This window comes from Pyxicephalus adspersus, chromosome 6 (assembly GCF_032062135.1).
Source record: "Pyxicephalus adspersus chromosome 6, UCB_Pads_2.0, whole genome shotgun sequence".
NCBI lineage: Eukaryota > Metazoa > Chordata > Amphibia > Anura > Pyxicephalidae > Pyxicephalus > Pyxicephalus adspersus.
In genome coordinates this window covers 3,451,051-3,470,616 of record NC_092863.1, presented here as the reverse complement: position 1 = coordinate 3,470,616, position 19,566 = coordinate 3,451,051, and the positions used below count along the sequence as shown (strand labels likewise).

The window sequence follows — 19,566 nt, the reverse complement described above, 5'->3', positions numbered from 1 at the left end:
GTCCTTAGCAGGTCTTCCAATTAGGTAATCATAACCTTAGATCAGGGGTCAGCAAACTTTTTTGGCTACTAGGCCATTTTAGGAGGTCAAGATGGCACACCCGCCCGGACTCTCTCTCTCGAGTCCCGCGCTGATGGCTCCGCCCACCAGCAGGAACGCCCCTGAAGGTAAATCCCTCTCCTCCGCAATGCATAAGGAGGAGAGGGAATGTCCCCTTACCCCGGTGGCGGGAGTGTTAACGCCAGTTGTAGTAAATAGGTAAGGGAGGCTCAGGAGCCACATGCAGCTCCGGAGCGGCGCGTTGCCGACCCCTGCCAACCGGGATTAGGCCAGATCAACTAGGGGGCGTTAGGTCGGAACGGAGTACTGGCTAGGCCGTATCTGGCCTAAAGGCCAGAGTTTGCCTACCCTTGCCTTAGATGAACAACAGCAAATAACATGTTATGCTGCATATTAAGTACACCTTGACAATTCCACAAGAATTAGGAGGATAAATAGCAGCCAAGATTAGTTGATCATCAGTAAGTGTTAACACCTAAAAGCAGATTTGCTAGTCTGGAGCATTCAGGTGTGTGTTAACTCAATGCCAAGGAGAAAAGACATCAGAAATGATCGAATTGACGCAATTGTTACAACCCATCAGTCTGGAAAGAGTTAGGCCATTTTTCAAAAAATGTAATGTTCATCATTCTACAGTGAAAAAGATTATTCACCAGTGGAAAACATAACAGAAAGTTGTCAGTCAGCAGTGGACATCCCAACAAGTTCACCCCAAGGTCATAACAACTGCAAAAAAAAAAAAAGAGCTCCATCTCAGACTCTACACTCATTAGTCAGCATGCTACATGTTAAAGTGCATGATAGTACAACTGGAAAAGAATTACACATGTACGGGTTGTTTGTCAAGGTTGCCGGAAGAAAGCCTCTTCTCTTTAAAAAGAACATGGCAGTACAGCTTATATTTTAAAGTTGCATCTGAACAAAGCACATGAATTCTGAAAAAATGTCCAATGGACAGAAGAGACCAGTAGACAATATTGCATATGTACATGACCACATTTGGGGAAAACTAAACACAGCATATCAGAAAACACCTCATACTAACTGTAAAGCATGGTGGTGGGCTGGGGATTTGGGTTTGTGGGCACCTTGCAGTCATTGAGTTGACCATGAACTACTCTGTATACCAAAGTGTTCTAGGAGTCAAATGTGAGACCATCTGTTCAAAGCTAAAGCTTGTCCAAAACATGCAAAATGACAATGACCCCAAGCACACCAGCAAATCTACAACAGAACAGCTAAAAAAAAAGTATCAATGTGCTAGACTCAACCAAATCAAAATGATGTGGTTGGCCTGTAACAGAGCTGTGCAAAACAAATAACTGTAAACCTCAATAAACTGAAGCAATGTTGTAATGAAGAGTAGGCCAAAATCCCTCCACAACTTGTACAGAAAATTAGGACGTTATTGCTGCTAAAGCTGGTTCTACAAGCTATTAAACCATGGGGTGTACTTAGTTTTTCTTCTATGGAATTTTGGCTTTATTTTTATTAAATAAATAATGTCATGGTAGAATCTGTTGTGTGTTGTTTTACACATGAGATTAGATTTAAATCCTTTTAAAACCTGCTAAGAACCAAATGACTTTTTGTATGTCCTGATATATATATCCTTAGCAGTGTTATAGGGTGTAACTTCTTTTTCACATGAATGTAGTTTACATTACCTACATTGAACACATTAATTAATACATCATTAAACATATTTGTTTAACAGCCTCCTCACCTCTACTTCCTTCTGTAAACTACTAATGCTTCCTTTCTTTGTGTAATGGATCACGCACGGAAAGACAGGACCACTAGGGGGTGCTACGGCTTGCACGGAGGTGGTGTGAGCCCTGAGAAGGGCCAATTCGTAGAGTCTAAACCGTAACCAGGTCTTCTCCAGAGCCTCTGATGAGGATGTTGAGGCATCGGTTACTGCCAGGTTGAGGTCCTTGGCACACCAAGGTGGGCAAAGCACGGTACCAAATCACATAACAGAAGGATAGTCAAGGAAATCCAGGGTCGAGGCAGGCAGCAAGCAAGAGAGGTCAGGTCACACGCCAGGGGTCAACAGCTAGGAATCCAGGAGACAGACTGCAGTGACACAAAGGTCACTGCGGGCACAGGGAACACAGGAGACACTGGAAGCAACAGGAGGCACAGGTGATGCAGGGATATCCATAGACAGAGAGGAACACTGGAACAGCATAGGGAAGATGGCAGGGAACCAACAGACTGGACAATGAGGGGTTAACACAGGAGCTAGACACCGGAAACACTGGATTAAGCAACAGGTGTACAGGAACTAGATGACAGAACTAGGGGCTCGAGCACTTGTGAAGACTTGTTGCACGAACACAAAGTGCAGTCTGTGAGCCAGCTAAATAGCCGAGGCTGAACAAGAGGCTATCTTCTGATTGGCCAGCAGATTGGATGGAATTGATAAAGCTTGGAAACAGAGTTACGCCCAGCATCAGAACTGCAAGCATGCGCAGAAGAGGGATGCCTGCGCTTTAGTGAGGAAGAGGTAAGTGTGACAATGGAGACATAGTAAAGGAATGAATGTGGTCATCCTGAGACATACAATGTGCTATTTGTAGAATTAAAAGGTAAAAACTAAGGAAAAGGCAGCACTACCTGTACAGGGTCACGACTCGTAAATTGTAAGGCTTTATATTACATTTTGCTCATAGGATTTAGACACACTTTAGGATTTGGGTAACTCTGAGTGTTGCACTACACCCAGAAATGACAGCTTTACCATGTAAGGAGGAGAAGAAATGAACAGTTCCTAATTTTGCAATGACACGTGTAGGTCTATACCCATAAATAGTGAACAGAGTGGGTTGTGTTTATAAAAAAATAGTGAGATTGTATTATCCGGCTAGATATGATGTGTATCAGAGCTGGAGTACCCAAGGTAGTGATCAGACATTTTCCTGTAGTACTGGACATGGACATTACACTTTTGTTTCTGGATAATGCGGTACGGATGTGCTGGCACCAGATGTGCAGGCGACTTGCGTAGACTGCTTTCATAGAGCCTGCTCACACCAATGCTTTGTGCTGAGTTGGCATGCAAAAACTAAAATAGGACACATGGAAACAGCTTCAAACTTTGTTTTATTGCTGAATTCTGATTTCCTTTTACAAGCTAAAGTACAAAGTACCATATATCATGAGAAAAAAGTCTGGCGATTTGTTCCATCCTAAAAAATTTACTAGGGTAATGGCTTTTTTCCCCATGTATACAGATTAGATAGGTCATAGGTAGTCCGATCCTAAATTATTAGACCAGCAAAGCCAACCATCAGCTGGTGAATAGCACAGACAAGCACAAGAGTGGGCATGGGGTGGTCCACTAAGGGTGCCGATCATCATACCTTAAAAAAAACTCATACAACCAAATAATTCTGTGAAACAATACCGTGGTCCAAAATACACTGAAGCTGTGATCAGCAAAACCCTTCAAGTTACTTTTATTTGAGTTTTTATATATTGCTCCCATAATGCCCAGCAGGCTGATCAAATTAGATTTCAGCAAGTATTGCATAGTGTAATTGGGGAGGACATTGGTTTATTGGGAACCATTACCTAAAGAGTTTTGTACACACATCTCCATGCATCTATGTTATAATAAAAGGGGTTCAGCCCATTTTATTAGAACAATCAGGGGCATATATAATAAAATTAAAGTAGATAAAAGTGGGTGGAGTTGAGAATCTTTGGCCTGTAGATTGACAGGTCAGGTAGAAAGTGTGCTCAGCAAAGAAGCTTCCACCTCTACAAGCAATGCCTGAATAAAAGACAAAATGTCCCCTTTAACTCTGAGCCTAATTTTCAAGTCTGTCCGGAGTGTTCCTTTAAATTGGGACATCAGCATTCTTTCCAAACGGAGACATAAATCTTTATTCATTTCATACATGCCAGTCAACTCACGTGATAAAATTCAAGGCAGTGCTCAAGGCGTTAATTAAACAAAAAGCGCAATTTCTGTAACGGGGGCTGAATATCATCCTAACTAAAAGAAAAATAAAACTGTAGCAAAGGACATCAATCTTCCCTTCTGGAGCTCCCTGTCAGTATAATCTTAAAATGCTCCATCAGAGTAACAAAACTTTATAGTTGTGTCATGCCTGTGGCTAGTGCAGCTGAATCTATGAATATTGTCAGCCATTAGACTGCAAATAATGTCTGCGGACAGCCGGCTTATAGTCTTTATTACACGTGTTATTTAATTCTGTATTTCATAGTGGGGTGAGTGACAAGCCTGGAATGTCTTCTCAGCTTCTCATGCATAGATCATCTCAAGGTGAACAGCAATTTAGAAGGATTTACCTGTTTTGCTGCAGCGACACATTAAGGAGACAAAACTTTTCTCTTTGTTTAACTCAGGCCAACACCGCAACCCATTTATCAAAGATAATTGGAAAAGGGCAAATGAAATCCCCAAATTAGTAAGCTGGCTACTGTAAGTCTGAATAATTCACACCTATAATTAAAACATATATGACTATATCCGAACTAAACACAGCAGTATTTCCAGAAGAAATTATATATACACAATCCATAGGTCAGGCCCAGGACGACATGGTCTAAACATGGTGCCATGAGCCTACTTTCTTGAAGAGCTTCTTCCATTTCTCCATTGTACGCAAACACATTAGGATATGCCCAGATATAGGATATGCATCCTTATAAGACTTGTATCCATATAAGATATGCAGTAGGCTGCAACAAAATGGCACCCGTGAATGTCTCTCAAAGACATTGCCAGTCCTACCATCAGACTTGGGCAGAATGGTATGTGCTGCATGTGGAATGGAGAACACCTTCTGTGAACAGATCGTGCTTAGCAGGGAGACGCAATTCTTTCACAGGACCCCAACCATGCAGATTTGGTGTGTCCCGGTGCACTTCCAGATTGTCCTGTGGAGCACGTGGTGTCACAAGGTGTGTAAGCACAGCAGCATCTCATCTTCATAATCGGGATTCATTAGTCTGGTTATTTTTGGGACCAGTAAGTAGCACAGACAATTCTGCTACTTAAGGGACCACTTACTTTCCCTAATCCTACACTGATCTTGCTGGTGCTAGCTATTGTTTCCTTTCCATTGGATGAGTGAATGTCAATTATCACATTCCCTCATTCCCTGGAGGACCAACCCCATTGTCTCCAAGGTGGAATAGACTGCAAGCCCCAAGAGAGCACACACAGGGGTCCTTGCAATGCATGTGCCAGTCAGTGCAGTTACTGGAGCCTGACCTTTACTATAAACTTGTCCTGGTCACAGGACATTACTGTACTTGTACCAGTCAAAGATACCTCTACCTCTATAGAAAAGAAGCCCATCTCCTCGGCTTGGGTGTCCTCTCTTTTTAAATTGGACTGGCTTTAGCCTGCGGTGGATTTGCCCATGTGGACCGTTGTTCCTACCCTGGGGTGGACTCTGTTCTGTATTGGGGTCTTGAGGAAGAACGCTTCCACTTTCTTGAGGGAAGGGGAGGATATTTTGGACTATGAGGTTTGTATATTCTCTTTTTCAATGGTGTACTCCTTTTAATGCTTTGATAGCTGTGTGCCTTGGCCCAACAAGATGTAATAACAATGTCACACAACTTCCAGGGATATGGTGGCTTGCTCTAATTCCCATTTTTCCCTAAATATCATAGTAGTTATGTGACCTCTGCCTGCCTATGTCCACAATGCAGGTCCCCTTTAAATAACTGGTATCCAATTTATCAGACAGTCTACAAAGTGGGGGCTTTAGGTGCTTGTAGGTCTAGCAAAATGGGGACTTTCTTTAATCTAATATTGATTTTTGCATCATATGTCAAAGGACACTTTTGAAAGATAGTTAAACATGCGCCCCTTTCAAACTAATATCTGAGGATTTTTAATAGCTTGGAGGTGTCTAGTTTCAGAAAGACGCCATTTCCTGCCATGTGTTATCATTTCAGAGTGTGTTTGTAGCATGTGCCACTCATACCAGTACTACAGTCCCAGTATGGAGCTTCCATTAGATCCTGTGTTCATTATCTGTCATAATAATCCAGTGACTGGGCCCCTGAAGACTTATATCACTCACTGTGAGAGCCTATTTTATTATTTTTTTCCCCTCCCGGTATTTTTTTTTTATCATTCCTGGCACAGGCTCAATGCTAGCACTACTGATGTACAGTCAATCTCACTATTAGCATGATTTATAGAACCTGAACTGGCATTAATTGAGCATTATCAGACACAGCCTGCAAGGCTGAATTATTATTTTTAAGGCGGAACAAGGGCCTTGTCGACCCCTCAGCCTGCCTCTGCCAGACCTGCTCTCTGTGAGTTTATATTTTATGTCAGCAATAAATGCTTCTCTGAAAGCCTGAAACCCACAAAAAAGTCATTTGAAGTCTATTAATTATGATATTAGCAGTTGGGGGGAAAAAGAGAAACGGAAAGAGAGAGAAAGCTGCAAGCGACTATTTTGGTGACATCACACTTTGATTTCTTGCCGCCTTAAATTATCCCTTTGTTCGCAGGGAAGATTAACGGTCTTACTTTTGTCATTAAATATAAGGACATCTTGTGCAAGGATCCATCGCAGCCTTAATTGATATTACTTCTAGTTGGCAGATACTGACCCAATTCATAATTTAAATACATGTCTTTATATATGCCTTTTTCGCTTCTGTAATGAAACACTGCAGCTACTCTCATCTCTCCTCTTGCATCTAACATCAAAAAAATCTAGCTATTGCTGCTCCTTACATTGAAAAATCTAATTGAAAACTGCTCGTTGGATTTCAGCGCAGGATAAAAAAAAGCCTTTTTATGCCGCAATTGTCCATTAGGCCTTTTAATTGAAGTATCTGCTTCACAGCTGAATTAATATTGTTCTTGTGGAAGTTAGGACTTTCTCTAAATCTTCCATGAGATGAAATAAAAATCATATCGAAACGAGACATGAAAGCGCTTGGGTAGGAAAGACGCGGGAACGAGCGCTCTAAGCGTGTTGTAATGCTAACGGTATGGCCATAAGGTTTGCTAATTGCACATCTGTGGAACAGCTGTCGGAAGGAGGCCATATGCTGACAAGGATATTATGATGGAGTGTGAGCCCGTCCGGTGTGTGTTGTGCTCAGGTGACGGCTCTACTTGTTATAGGATGAGTAGTGTATGATATAGGTTCAAAGATTACACTCTATATACATATATATATATATATACTCTCTATGTATCCAATATAGTCACAAGTTCAACTACTTTATATAAAAAAATCACCAATCTATGATGGGGGAATAGTTCTCCAACCTCCATATTAAAGGGTCAGACCCCTACAACTCATATTTCTGGTTTTGGGAGATGCTTGAATCTGGTGGTGAGGTCTCTGCAGATCTTCACTCCAACTGAGACCAACACAAGGAAACCCGGTAACTGAATTCTTTATTTATTTTTATTATTATATACCTAAATCTATATATATATATATATATATATATATAAATATATATATATATATATATATATATATATATAAAACTGTAACCTATTTATTATGTATTACATATAGTTACATAGTAAGTCAGGTTGAAAAAAGTCCATCAAGTTCAACCACTAGAGAAATAAACATATCCCAGATTTTAAACCCTATAGACATAGTTGATCTAGAGGAAGGCAAAAAAAATTGTGGTACAATTTGCTTCAACAGGGGAAAAAAAATCCTTCCTGATCCCGTGGGACATTCGGATGTTCCCTGGATCAACGGTCACTGTTATCTTTACTTTAAAGCTTTAATACCCAGTTATGTGCTACTAGAAATCATCCAGCTTTTTCCTAAAGCAGTCTATAGTAGTTGCTGAAACTACTTCCTGAGGGAGCCGATTCCACAGCTTAAACCTAAAGATGCAGAGTTGTCCTCAAGTTCTTTGTTGCTGTATTTTTTTGTACTTTCATTTTCTTAAATCAACCCAACAACACTTTGTATGCGCTGTGGGTCATTGGCACTGAATATTAAAGTGTATTTCTAGCTAAATCCCCCCAACAGAGCCCTGAATAGCAGTAAAACCTGAATGGCGTTCTAACCCCACCGTATCCAAAACTATAAAAAGCTTAGGAAACCAATGAACTTTTTTCTCAGTATTTGTTGAGCAAATTTGTAAATTATAGAATCTGGTAAATATAATGAGCAAAACTCCTGACAATAAATATAAAATCAATGTTATGATAAAGGATTCTTATGTATAATTTATTTAAAAGACATTGTCCTGTAAAAGTTGTCCTTTTGTGGATGAACACAGATATATGAATATAGAATATTTTGTAACTAATAGGTGCTGTGATGGTAAAAAGTACAAAAGATATTGACCATCTCCTTATAATGTTTATCAAGCTCACCCGAATTCTGAACCTTTAGTTTTTTTTTTTGTTTTACAATATTATTATTATTGCTGGGCTTTCTTATATCATGCAGGAGATATCAGGATTTTATTATGGGTTTCTGATAGACCTAAACAGGAAACTAGCCCATGTTTATTACATTACTAAAATAAGACTTACAGGTAGTCTCTCTCTCTCCCTCTTTTTTCTCTCTGATCTCTCTAATATATCATAATATTATGATATTTATAAAATATCAGTTTAATAAATATTTGAAAGTCATTTCAAGGTTCAGGTAAAACCATAGAACAGTGTAAAGTCCAATCCATATCAAAGCAAGGTGTAATTATCATTCAGGCACTTTCTTAATTTATGTGTAATTTCACAGCCGTAGAACATAGCTAAAATTGTAAACTATAATATAAGAGATTTTCTGAATTTGCTGTATGGTGTAGCAGAATATATTGGCGATTACAATTAAGAAATAAAATTAAATGCCAAAGCTTAGTAAATTACTAAAACATTGAAAGGAATTGCACCGCCACCTACTGGTCCAACACAAGTACTGTCAGATAGATTTTAAAACATTTTCATACAAGATAGAACTTTTATAACACCATTCACAGCATTGTTTTAGGAGCTAGTAGGAGTAATTGGAAGAATTTTCTGTATCTGCAGTCATAATGACGAATTCTGCTACACAATATAAGGAAATAACACACAGGAATACACAAAGAGCATCCTCAAAGCAAGAATGACTACTACAGTATACACATATAGAAATGATGTCACATTATTCTGAAGATTCTGACTGTACCTTAAACAGAATGTTCACACAGTGAATGGAAGAGATGGAGGAATGTATGAACAGTGCACAAATCTTAATTCCAATTGTTTCAATCACTTCTGCACCATTTCTGTACAATAATCTGTGCCAGCCTTTCTCAATTTAAACTGAGGCACCTTTGAATAACCTTTTAGGCCTTAGTGATCTCTTCTAAATTTCTATAGACACAACCTAAGGGTTATTTGCTTACAGATATTCAAAAAGATTATTGTTGTCACTTAAACTGACCTGAGAGTCAGGAATTGCTCATTGTTCAGGGAACCCCCAGCAACCTCTGGAGGAACCCCGGTGTTCCATGTAATACTGGTTGGGAAACTCTGCTCTATGGGAAGTCTGACACACCTGGACGGGGCACTACAGGTAAATCTACCTGCATCATCATCATCTCTAAGGTTCCCTAAAATGTATCGGTTTGCATTACATGGCCATCAGTCCTTGTGAAAATGAATAAAAGTAGATATAAACCAAATTTCACACACACTTGAATATAATATTTTTATTCAATAATAATATGAGATCATTTATAAATAATCTGTGGTGATATTGTGACAACACTCTGGCCCTCCATATTGTGTTTCAGTATTGTCACCCTGCCATACACATCCCAGACAGAGAATTAAAGTGTCTGCCGACACACAGTACACAGACACATGCCATCAGGAAGCTGGTCTACAACAATATACATATAAAATTAATATAAAAGAAGAGTATACAGACTGGAAGTTACTGAAAGATGCTGTAGAAGATCAATGGGATTAAGGATAAAAAAAATGTTTTTTCAATGGTTCCCCCATGGTAAAAACATAGAGAAAGTCTGCTCTACACCGTCCATAGTGTCCAGAAGAGACAAGCTGTAACATATCCGTATTATTTCCATACAGCCAGCAGGCACCTTGCACCCTTTATCTATGGACACATTTGCATACAATGAAGCAATGCGTAAAAACAAAAAAAGTGGCCGTGAGGGAACATATAAAGAAGAAAGAGGCGATAAGAGCACAGAAGTCAAAGCATGGATTTCGGAAGGTGAGCGTGGTGTCTGGAAGGTGCGGATTTATGAAAACACTACTGGGAAGCCTCTGTATAATGTGCCGCTGCAGACAATATTACCTCGGCCATAAATCCACGTACACAGGCCACTTCCAAGCAGCTAACAAGCTGATAGTAAATTAGCTGCCAGGAAATAGCCAATTAATGCAACAGCAAAAGAAATGCTTAGCATTTCTATATACACTTATACATATGTGACAAGAATAACAATGAGCCTGATTAAAGCCGCTTCTCCCCTGTCTATTGTATGGGTCTATTTATAAAGGTCACATTTCTTCACATTCCACGATTTAGTATTGCCATGTTTAAAAAAAATCACCAGTCTATTGTTCTTTATATGTTTTATACAGCTCCACATCTCAACCTTTTATATAGTGCTGAATAATTTGGTGGTGATGTATGGTGCAGTGCAGAAAAGAACAAAGCAATTATCCTATTAATCCTCATAAAGAGGTCCTGTCTATTTGTACTAACACATAGAACACAGATACAAATGGGGAAGATTAGAAAAAAGAAAGTTTGTGCAAAGGAAAAGCCTTTACTTGGAGTGTCGGGATAAAAGCCATGGAAAGAATAAAAGATATAACAGAATTGTCAGCTTTGGAAATAAATATAAAAAGAAGGAGTTGGGTCAGGCTAATCTGGCAATAAAATAATAACAATTTATGTGAATGTATAATAGAATTATTTAATGTTTAAGTCACAGAGATAAAATGGAAAGGGGCTGCAAAGTATTCTGGGTGGACTGGTTTTATAGATTGGTTCATTTTAACAAAGGGTATGATTATGTAAGCAGCTATTCCATTGGACATGTTTATTGTTATAAATCAGAGTTCCTCTTTAACAAAGAGAAAGACAGGGCCAGGAATCAGAGATGAAGAAGCAGGAATAGTCTTGCAGCGGGGTGAGAGGTTAATGGAAGAATGTAAAACATAATGTAATGTGCATTGAGTGCTAATAATACAAATGATACCTGTACGATCAAAGTGGAATTAATCACAAGTTATAGCACTCACAGCCTTGCTGCTAGAAGAGGAAGAAGGATTGTATCTCTCTTCAATACCTTAGGACAGGGTTTTTTTTAACATGGGGGAACATTTGAAAAAACTTTTTAGGTTTTCAGGGACCCCCTGCTATAATTATATCCACATATCATAGTTCATTAGTGTGGTGATCAGTGGGAAGAATTCCTCTCACATTGCTGGTCAATTGCTGATAGCCAAAAAGATCACTGGTGTCAGTTAAACCTGAGAGTCACAAACCCCGGTTTAGAAACACTGACTTAAGAAAAAAAAAAACTTCTATTTATTTGCAACAGAGTAACCATAGGCCATTTAACAATCCATTTCCTCCTATTATTATTAGAGAATTATGCTCCCAGATGTTTTAAAAACATAAAAAACTATTCCGTTAGTTCTGTGGCACCAATACAAGAAGCCCCAGCCTTTAGATACCATATAGTGTTGTTATAATCAAAATCTTCCTTCCCTGTCTCCCAACTAAAACTCAGATCCAGTGATCCAGAGTAATACAGCCTTGCCATGTGCGCCATCTAGTGGCCAATAGTGAAAATGCATTATACCTAATACAGATGTGTTGTACTATGAGGCACAGATATTTGGAAATTGCTCTTGCTGCTTTTTTTTATAAAAGTGCAAACTGTGAGTTTTTTTTTTTACTGCTACATGGCTCAGTGATAAATGCAGAAGAGACATGCATATTCTTCACATGCTTTCTTTGGGCCATTAATAGGTAGGTTTATTGCCATTATTACTCACTCTAATTACTCTGATTAACATGTCACTAGGAAAAAAAATTGGAGTTGTCACCAGAAAAGGAAGAAAAGTAAATCTTTCAATGGGGGCACTTGTTCTTGTAAGAACTGTTTAACTGGGGGCTTCATTCACATTTGAAATATATACTTTCAGTTCCTGTTGAGTGTACAGGATCAGAATTGAAAAGAAACAGCCACAATTTAGTCCTGGTGAACAATAAAAGTGAGCAATACTTTTATCCTGCAACAATGACAGCCTCAACTCTCATTCAATAAAGCTCCCTGTCATCTGTTTGCATCTCCTTGAGATGCTATGAGATGCTTAAGGGGCTATGTGATTGACCAAAAGCAGAAGAAAGTGAATCAGTGAATGCATGTTGCAGCAGTGGAAGTACAAATCAACTTTACTTTTTGTTGCAGGGTATAAACTGTGGCCATTTTTGCATATACACAGTGATGGAGATAGGGTGGGAGACAACTAAGGAAATACCTGTTTATTTTACAAATTATGTTTATCTTTTAAAGTACAGCTCTATTTTTGTAGCCAAAGTCCTGTACCTCCTCCTCCTAGATATTATACCCCAATACCCTAACGCCCAACTCTGGGTGGATGAGACTGCAGAACAGGTAACTGGGAAATATGGGAGAATATTGTGTGTCTTGTGTAGCAGGAAGACAGGAAATGTGGGGTGGGTTTGGCCTATGCTTTGGTATAATATACAGTAGAGGTTGGAAGAACCCATACAGGTGTTTTACTACAAAACTACACCTGTACATTACCTATGCATATAATGCATTGGGGACCTCTAGTGGTAATTTACATTATTGCACCCCAACAGAACATACATAGGTCAGTATGGGTAGAGTTGATTAGGATTACACAAATCTTCTCTAATTAGAAAAAATATTTTAGTGTGTCTCTTTCTAGGAGATTTTGTTTTCTGCCCAAGTGAAAAGGGCACAACAGTAATACAGACATCAGCATACATGGAATGATAATCACTTACTACTTCTATTTAAACATAAAGGGCACATTTTGTGATAGGGAAAAGCTTTAATACCTTGCTGATTATATGATTTTACTGGGGCATTAGGCTTTGCATTACTGGTCCTAAACCTGGACAGTTCACACTGTAAATAAATGTTTAGAAATGAAAAAAAAGGGACAGACGTAGGCAGCTAAAGTTTTAGGAAAAGCTTAAAAATGATGCTTGGCCATTGTCCTTTCTCTCTATCGGTCAGTAAAGCCACCAATAACGTTAAAGACCTAAAGTGGAACTATAGGTTTAAAGAAAGTTGCAAACAGGCAGAATAATTATTGCAGAGGTGACAGTTGATGTCTTTTTTGCAATAAAATATAGTTACTGGGGATGAGCGAAATTAGGGATTACCGAAAATGTAAGCGAGAACAGCCTTCTGATTCGCCGAGAGGTCGGGCTCTCCCCGAAAAGGAGGATTTCCAGAGCTGCATCATGCAGCCCTGGAAATGCTCTGCGATCCCGGGCACTAGAGGTTAATTAATCGCAAACAGAGAGATTCCTAGGGCTGAAAGCAGCTGTGGGAATCCTCCTGTTTTATTTAATCTTCCGATGGTTTCGCGAAATCAGTTCACCAAAATTTCGAAGTTCAAGGAAATTTTCGCATGAATACCAGAGGCATTCTCTCTCATCCCCAATAGTTTTTCTACTTTTCTACTTTTAAAGTTTTGTTCGACTTTAAAAAGGAGGCTTGGAATGTAAGGGCCGTAAAGTTCACCTTGCATATAACTTTAGCTGCTTCTATTTGTGAAAGTGCCAATAATTTGTTCATGTGATTCTTCTTTTAATGATCACAAAGTTTTGGCACTAAAGATGATCCAAACCTAAACCCCTATCACATGCCAATGTATTAGATTTTGTTCCTATCTCACTGCTGCTGATCTCCTGTAAACCCTTTCAGACACTTATTGTCTACTTTCTCTGTAGTCAGCTGCACACCGACATTCGGTGACATGGGCAGAAGGCATACGCTTCACTGAAAAGCATGTGTGTTAGCATGACAACATACAATAGGGGTTTGTCATCCTAGAAAATGCAGGACCCTCATGGAAGGATCACTGAGATTCTTTAAAGGAAAACTGCAGATTTAAAAATATAATAAATCATTTTTCAAGTTACATTAGGAAGCTTATATGAGATTTTAGTCATTGTGTTTCTGTCCACTTTTTTATTTGAACATTTTATCAAATTGTATAACTGTATATTTATCAAAATGAACCTGGAAATCCAATAAACCTCCTAACACTTTCCTACATTGCAGAAAAATCTTTTTGGCTGCATGGATTTCCCTAAAGAACTGCCTGTTGTTGTGTGGGAAAATAAAAGTAATTCACATGAACAAACTGAACATCCCTCCGATGATCTGCGTGGAGAATATCATCCCTCCCTCACCATTTTGTTCCTGGCCCACCTCTTGTTCTGAACACCAGACACCTTTATCATCTCTCTTCAATCCTGAATGTGATGTGAAATGCTGAAAAAAAAAGTACTCATTTAATACTACAAGTATGTGCTCTCTGGATCTCTAGATTGTGAGCCACAGTGGCTGTCACCCACGTTGCCTAGCTTTGAACTTTTCACTTTCTAATTCAAATATGGCATCCTTGTGAATTATAAATTGCTCTCCTCGTCACCTGGTTTCCAGCGAGGATGTAAATTGGGCTGACTAAGGGACTGGAGACTGACAATGGTTTTGGCTCCCCTCTTTGTCACGCTGAGCACAAAGTTAATTCCACTACAGAAACTGTGGAAAGCTGGGGAAGTAAAATGAAACCTACAGGGAACACCGGCTTCTATTTTTCAGCTATGACATTTTTGCAGCAACAGAAAAAAAAAATGAAAGATTCAGAACTCCTGGCTCTGTTTCAGCTCCTAAAGACTTCTTGTGTTTGCAGAAGTCCCCTGAGCCTCATAAATGCTGCTGTGTTCCTAGTTCCCATTGTAGCTGCTCGCTTATGACAGTTTATCAAACTAACGAGTCATTGAGTGATGCTTTCTGAGTTAACATCCACAAGGAGGAGAATTGGGAGAATGAAACGGAGGTTTAGTGACAGCAATTTCCCTCTCTCAGCCTAGCGATCTATAATTTATTAATGTGAGCACGCTATAATGCTCAGGCTGTGGCTTTCGGCTTCCGAGTTTACAACATAAATATGTTACATGATCCAGACACGGAGACACTTAACAGTGTTTCTTGATGGGTTTATTTTTGAATCTAGGCAAAGCAAACAGGAGCACCTAAATCTGTTCAAAAAGGGGGATGGATGAGGACGAAATGATTACCTGATCAAAGTTAGAGGTGAGAGAAAAGTTTTGTGTTGGTAGCTGAAATACAAGCCAGCCACTGACAAGGTACTGCTGATGCGGCTTATACCTGGAACAATGGCAGCAGCACAAGATCAGGATTTTATTTTAAATTCACCACCAGAACATATTTTCCTTTTCTTTTTTTTATTTCCACACATATTTTTAGCATTAAAACTAGGAAATTATAAAAGCAAAAAAACTGTAGAAAAAAAATATACAGTAGTTGTTGAGCTGTGTAATATGATGGCACTTTATAAATTATTATTAAATAATATTTTGTGCAACAGTGTATCAAATCTATACTTTTATTAAAATGTGCTGATTTAAGTTTCTTTGCATGTTGAGTATTTAGATACCAAATATGTCAATCCGTGATACTAAAAAAAGAAAAAATATGATACCCCAATTTGATGCTTAAAAGCCTTTATGGTTTATCAGTTTGGAGTTAACTGAAAACGATGGCTCTGCAATTATCCCTGTGACTATGAGTGTTATATATCTTGCTGTACCTCATATCATGTTATATATCATCATGCTGTACCTTATATCATATTATATATCTTGCTGTACCTCATATCATATTATATATCATGCTGTACCTCATATCATACTATATATCATGCTGTACCTCATATCATGTTATATATCATCATGTTGTACCTATATATCATGTTATATATCATCATATTTACATGTACCTTCTCTGAACCATAAGTCAGGAGCAGCAAGCAAAAACACTGCTTGATCTTCTTGCTTCTTTTACCTGAGTTGCTGGGCTTTGTCAGCTTCGAACCTTGAAACACTGGGAGACGAGCAAATCTGGGTTTCAGAAGACCAAAAAGGTGGAGATCTCCCAAACATCTAGGCGCCCCAGGCTCCCATTAGGCTCATGAGAACACAGCCAGCTACAGCCACCATCCTTTCACTTAGAATAAAACTAACTGCTAGTCTGTTAGATTGATTGTATGTTTCTTTGGCTGTTAAATAGGTCCAAATAAAGACATAACTTTTGACATCGTTTTGCACAGAGCAGTGAAGGTTTAAAATTGGTGTTAGTTTTGTATTGCCATTTTAGTTCTCAGCTAAAGAAGCAATATCAAATCTCCCCAAGCAGTTGTGTTGCAGTGGAATTGGAATTCTGATGGAAGGAGAGGGAAGAGTGAAAGGAAAAGGCTAGGGGGAATAGGTGAAAATTACTGTAGCAGGAAAACATCACTACCCCTGAACTGCAAGAACTGGGTATTGCAGTGTGGCAGAGCTGTGTAAATCTCAGGAGAGAACTATCATGAATACAAAGACATTTGTGGGTAAAACAGTTCATTTATATGTATATTGTTATTTAGCCGTTTGCCTTGAGTTTAGCTTTGCCACCATAGGTCCATTGTCTGCATGGCCTTTCCAGAAATCCAGTGCTGGGGTAATCTCAGTTTTTTAAGAAAAGGACATACTGTATGTCCACTTTTTGATATTGCTTACAGCTGCTATACAATACTTACCTGGGGTCACATTGCTTCTGGAGCAAAGTTACTACAATTAGGTTTATTCTAGCACACTGCTTATATAACATTGTTCACTGGAAGCACCATACTAGCTCTTCCTAAATGTTCAGTTCAGTTTGAGGATATCTGTTACAATAACACTGCTTCTACAACCTGCAGAAGGTGTGTAACCTGTTTTGTGTTGTGAATAGCATAAACTTTCTGTAAATTGGAAATTGGGGAGACTTTGGATCCTGCATATGAACCTATACCAAAAACTGCAGCTATTAAAATATTAGATATCTTCAGGGATGGCTGCAGCCTATGGTAAGATATCTATTACTAAGTAATGCCAGTTATTATCATCATTCCTGCTTAGTTCTCTCTACAATACACCTACTGCAGACACAATATTAAAAATCACACAATATTATTCTAAATAAAACTGAAAACAAAAACATTAGGAACAGCTAGAGATAATATACAGGATTGTAATTGTTTGATTGTTGTTCATGTTGTGTTTTCAGAGGAGGAAATTCATACTCCTATAAAAGACCAGATCCATCTGTCCCAATTTCCTCCTCAGTGTTTCCTCTTTTAGGAATGATGTGTAGGAATAAATCCATTATTTATATACAACATATTACGCAGCGCTGTACGTTAAACCTTTTATCATCACATTGCTAGATAGATAGCATAGATAGATAGATAGATAGATAGATAGATAGATAGATAGATATAGGATAGATAGATAGATAGATAGACAGACAGACAGACGGACGGACGGACGGACGGATAGATAGATAGATAGATAGATAGATAGATAGATAGATAGATAGAGGGATGGATGGATAGTACACATTGTATATCATGGTATTACATGGAACAGGTTATCCTGTGAATATTAATATTGGGAGTGATGGATACATCTAGGTGTGACTTCCAGGAACTGCACAGAAATATGTACAGAGCACAAAGACTTCTACTAAATGAAAGTAAGAGGAGGCTGTGATGAATCTATATGATCTGGGTGAATGATATTAGTAAGAGGAGGCTATAATTCTCTCTGATCTGGGTGAATATTATTAGTAAGAGGAGGTTGTGATGAATCTCTATATGATCTGGGTGAATGATATTAGTAAGAGGAGGCTATAATTCTCTCTGATCTGGGTGAATATTATTAGTAAGAGGAGGTTGTGATGAATCTGTATGATCTGGGTGAATGATATTAGTAAGAGGAGGCTGTGCTGAATCTCTATGATCTGGGTGAATGATATAAGTAGGGGGAGGTTGTGCTGAATTGCTCTGATCTGGGTGAATAATATTAGTAGGGGGAGGATGTAATGAATCTGTATGATCTGGGTGAATGATATTGGTAGGAGGATGTGATGAATATATATATATATATATATATATATATATATATATGTTCTGGGTGAAAATACATTGTTAGGAGGACGATGTGATGAATATCTCTGATGTGGGTGAATGATATTAGTAAGAGGAGGCTGTAAAGAATCAGTATGATCTGGGTGAATGATATAAGTGGGGTATGCTGTGCTGAATGTCTCTGATCTGGGTGAATGATATTAGTAGGGGGAGGATGTAATGAATCTGTATGATCTGGGTGAATGATATAACTAGGGGAGGCTGTACTGAATGTCTCTGATCTGAGTGAATGATATTCGCAGGAGGTGCTCAGCCTGTTATACACTATACATGTTGCGGTGTCCCCCCTGCAGGAGGCTGTGCTCTGCCTCTCACGTGTAGAGCGCCCTCTAGGCAGCGGAAGTCCGAGTCTCCAGACATCCGCCAAGCCGCAGGAGCCATCAGCTGTGTGTCTGGCCCCTGATCGGGGGCCCCTGTGGCCATGAACCCCAGCGCAGCCGCCGATGCATTGCCCGCCGTACAGTGTAAGTAGCGCCTGTGTGCAGGTTCCGGGGTTCTGGGTGTTCGGGGGGAGAAGCGTTGGGAACCCGGAAACCAGCAGAGCCGGGAACCACGGAACGTGCAATAATGATACAATGTACCCAGAGGAGGGCTCCCAGGGTGCACCGCGCACATCCTATGGGGGGAGGGGGTTACACTGTGATTGGATGGGGCTGCAGCTGGGATGACAGTCCAATAGAGATCTGAGGGGTGTATGGTATAACAATATCACAATATAATATCATAGTATAATAATATAATATCATAGTATAATATTATACCAATATCATATCATAATAATATTATAATATTGGGGCGCTCTCTGTATGGAGGATATTAATATTCTGATTGATGATCTATACAGCCAGAATAAATCAGAGGAATTGCTGCACAACTTGTTCAGGAGTGTCACTGAAACCAAAAGATCAGCAACTCACATTGCATAGAGTTCAGCCATGACAGTGACAGGTCCTCTTTATTGTGTCTGCTATCAGCCAATCAAATTCCAGCTCCAAAAAGTGACTACTATAGAGAATTCATATATTGCATGATGGCAGGAATACTGGCAGATATAGGAGATTGAACAGAGAACATACATAGACATTGTGCATACAATGTGCAACATACACAGTGTTATAGGGGATGTCAGTGACAGGTTCTCTTTACATAGATCACACCGGGCTCTGTACATGACAGGTTCTCTTTACATAGATTGCACTGGGCTCTGTACA

The 19,566-nt window shown here is 39.1% G+C and overlaps 2 protein-coding genes across 2 annotated transcripts in view; one reads left to right on the top strand and one right to left on the bottom strand.

Annotated features, from left to right (window-relative positions):
* The window catches only part of TSHZ2 (teashirt zinc finger homeobox 2), a 285,070-nt gene that overhangs the window by 263,114 nt on the left and 2,390 nt on the right, over positions 1 to 19,566 (bottom strand). The window lies entirely within an intron of this gene.
* Positions 18,693 to 19,566, top strand: part of ZFP64 (ZFP64 zinc finger protein) — a 13,344-nt gene continuing 12,470 nt past the window's right edge. Inside the window, exon 1 of the mRNA XM_072414172.1 lies at positions 18,693 to 18,819. Coding sequence (XP_072270273.1) covers positions 18,777 to 18,819 — 43 coding nt within the window. The 5' untranslated portion in view covers positions 18,693 to 18,776. The remainder of the gene's footprint in view (positions 18,820 to 19,566) is intronic.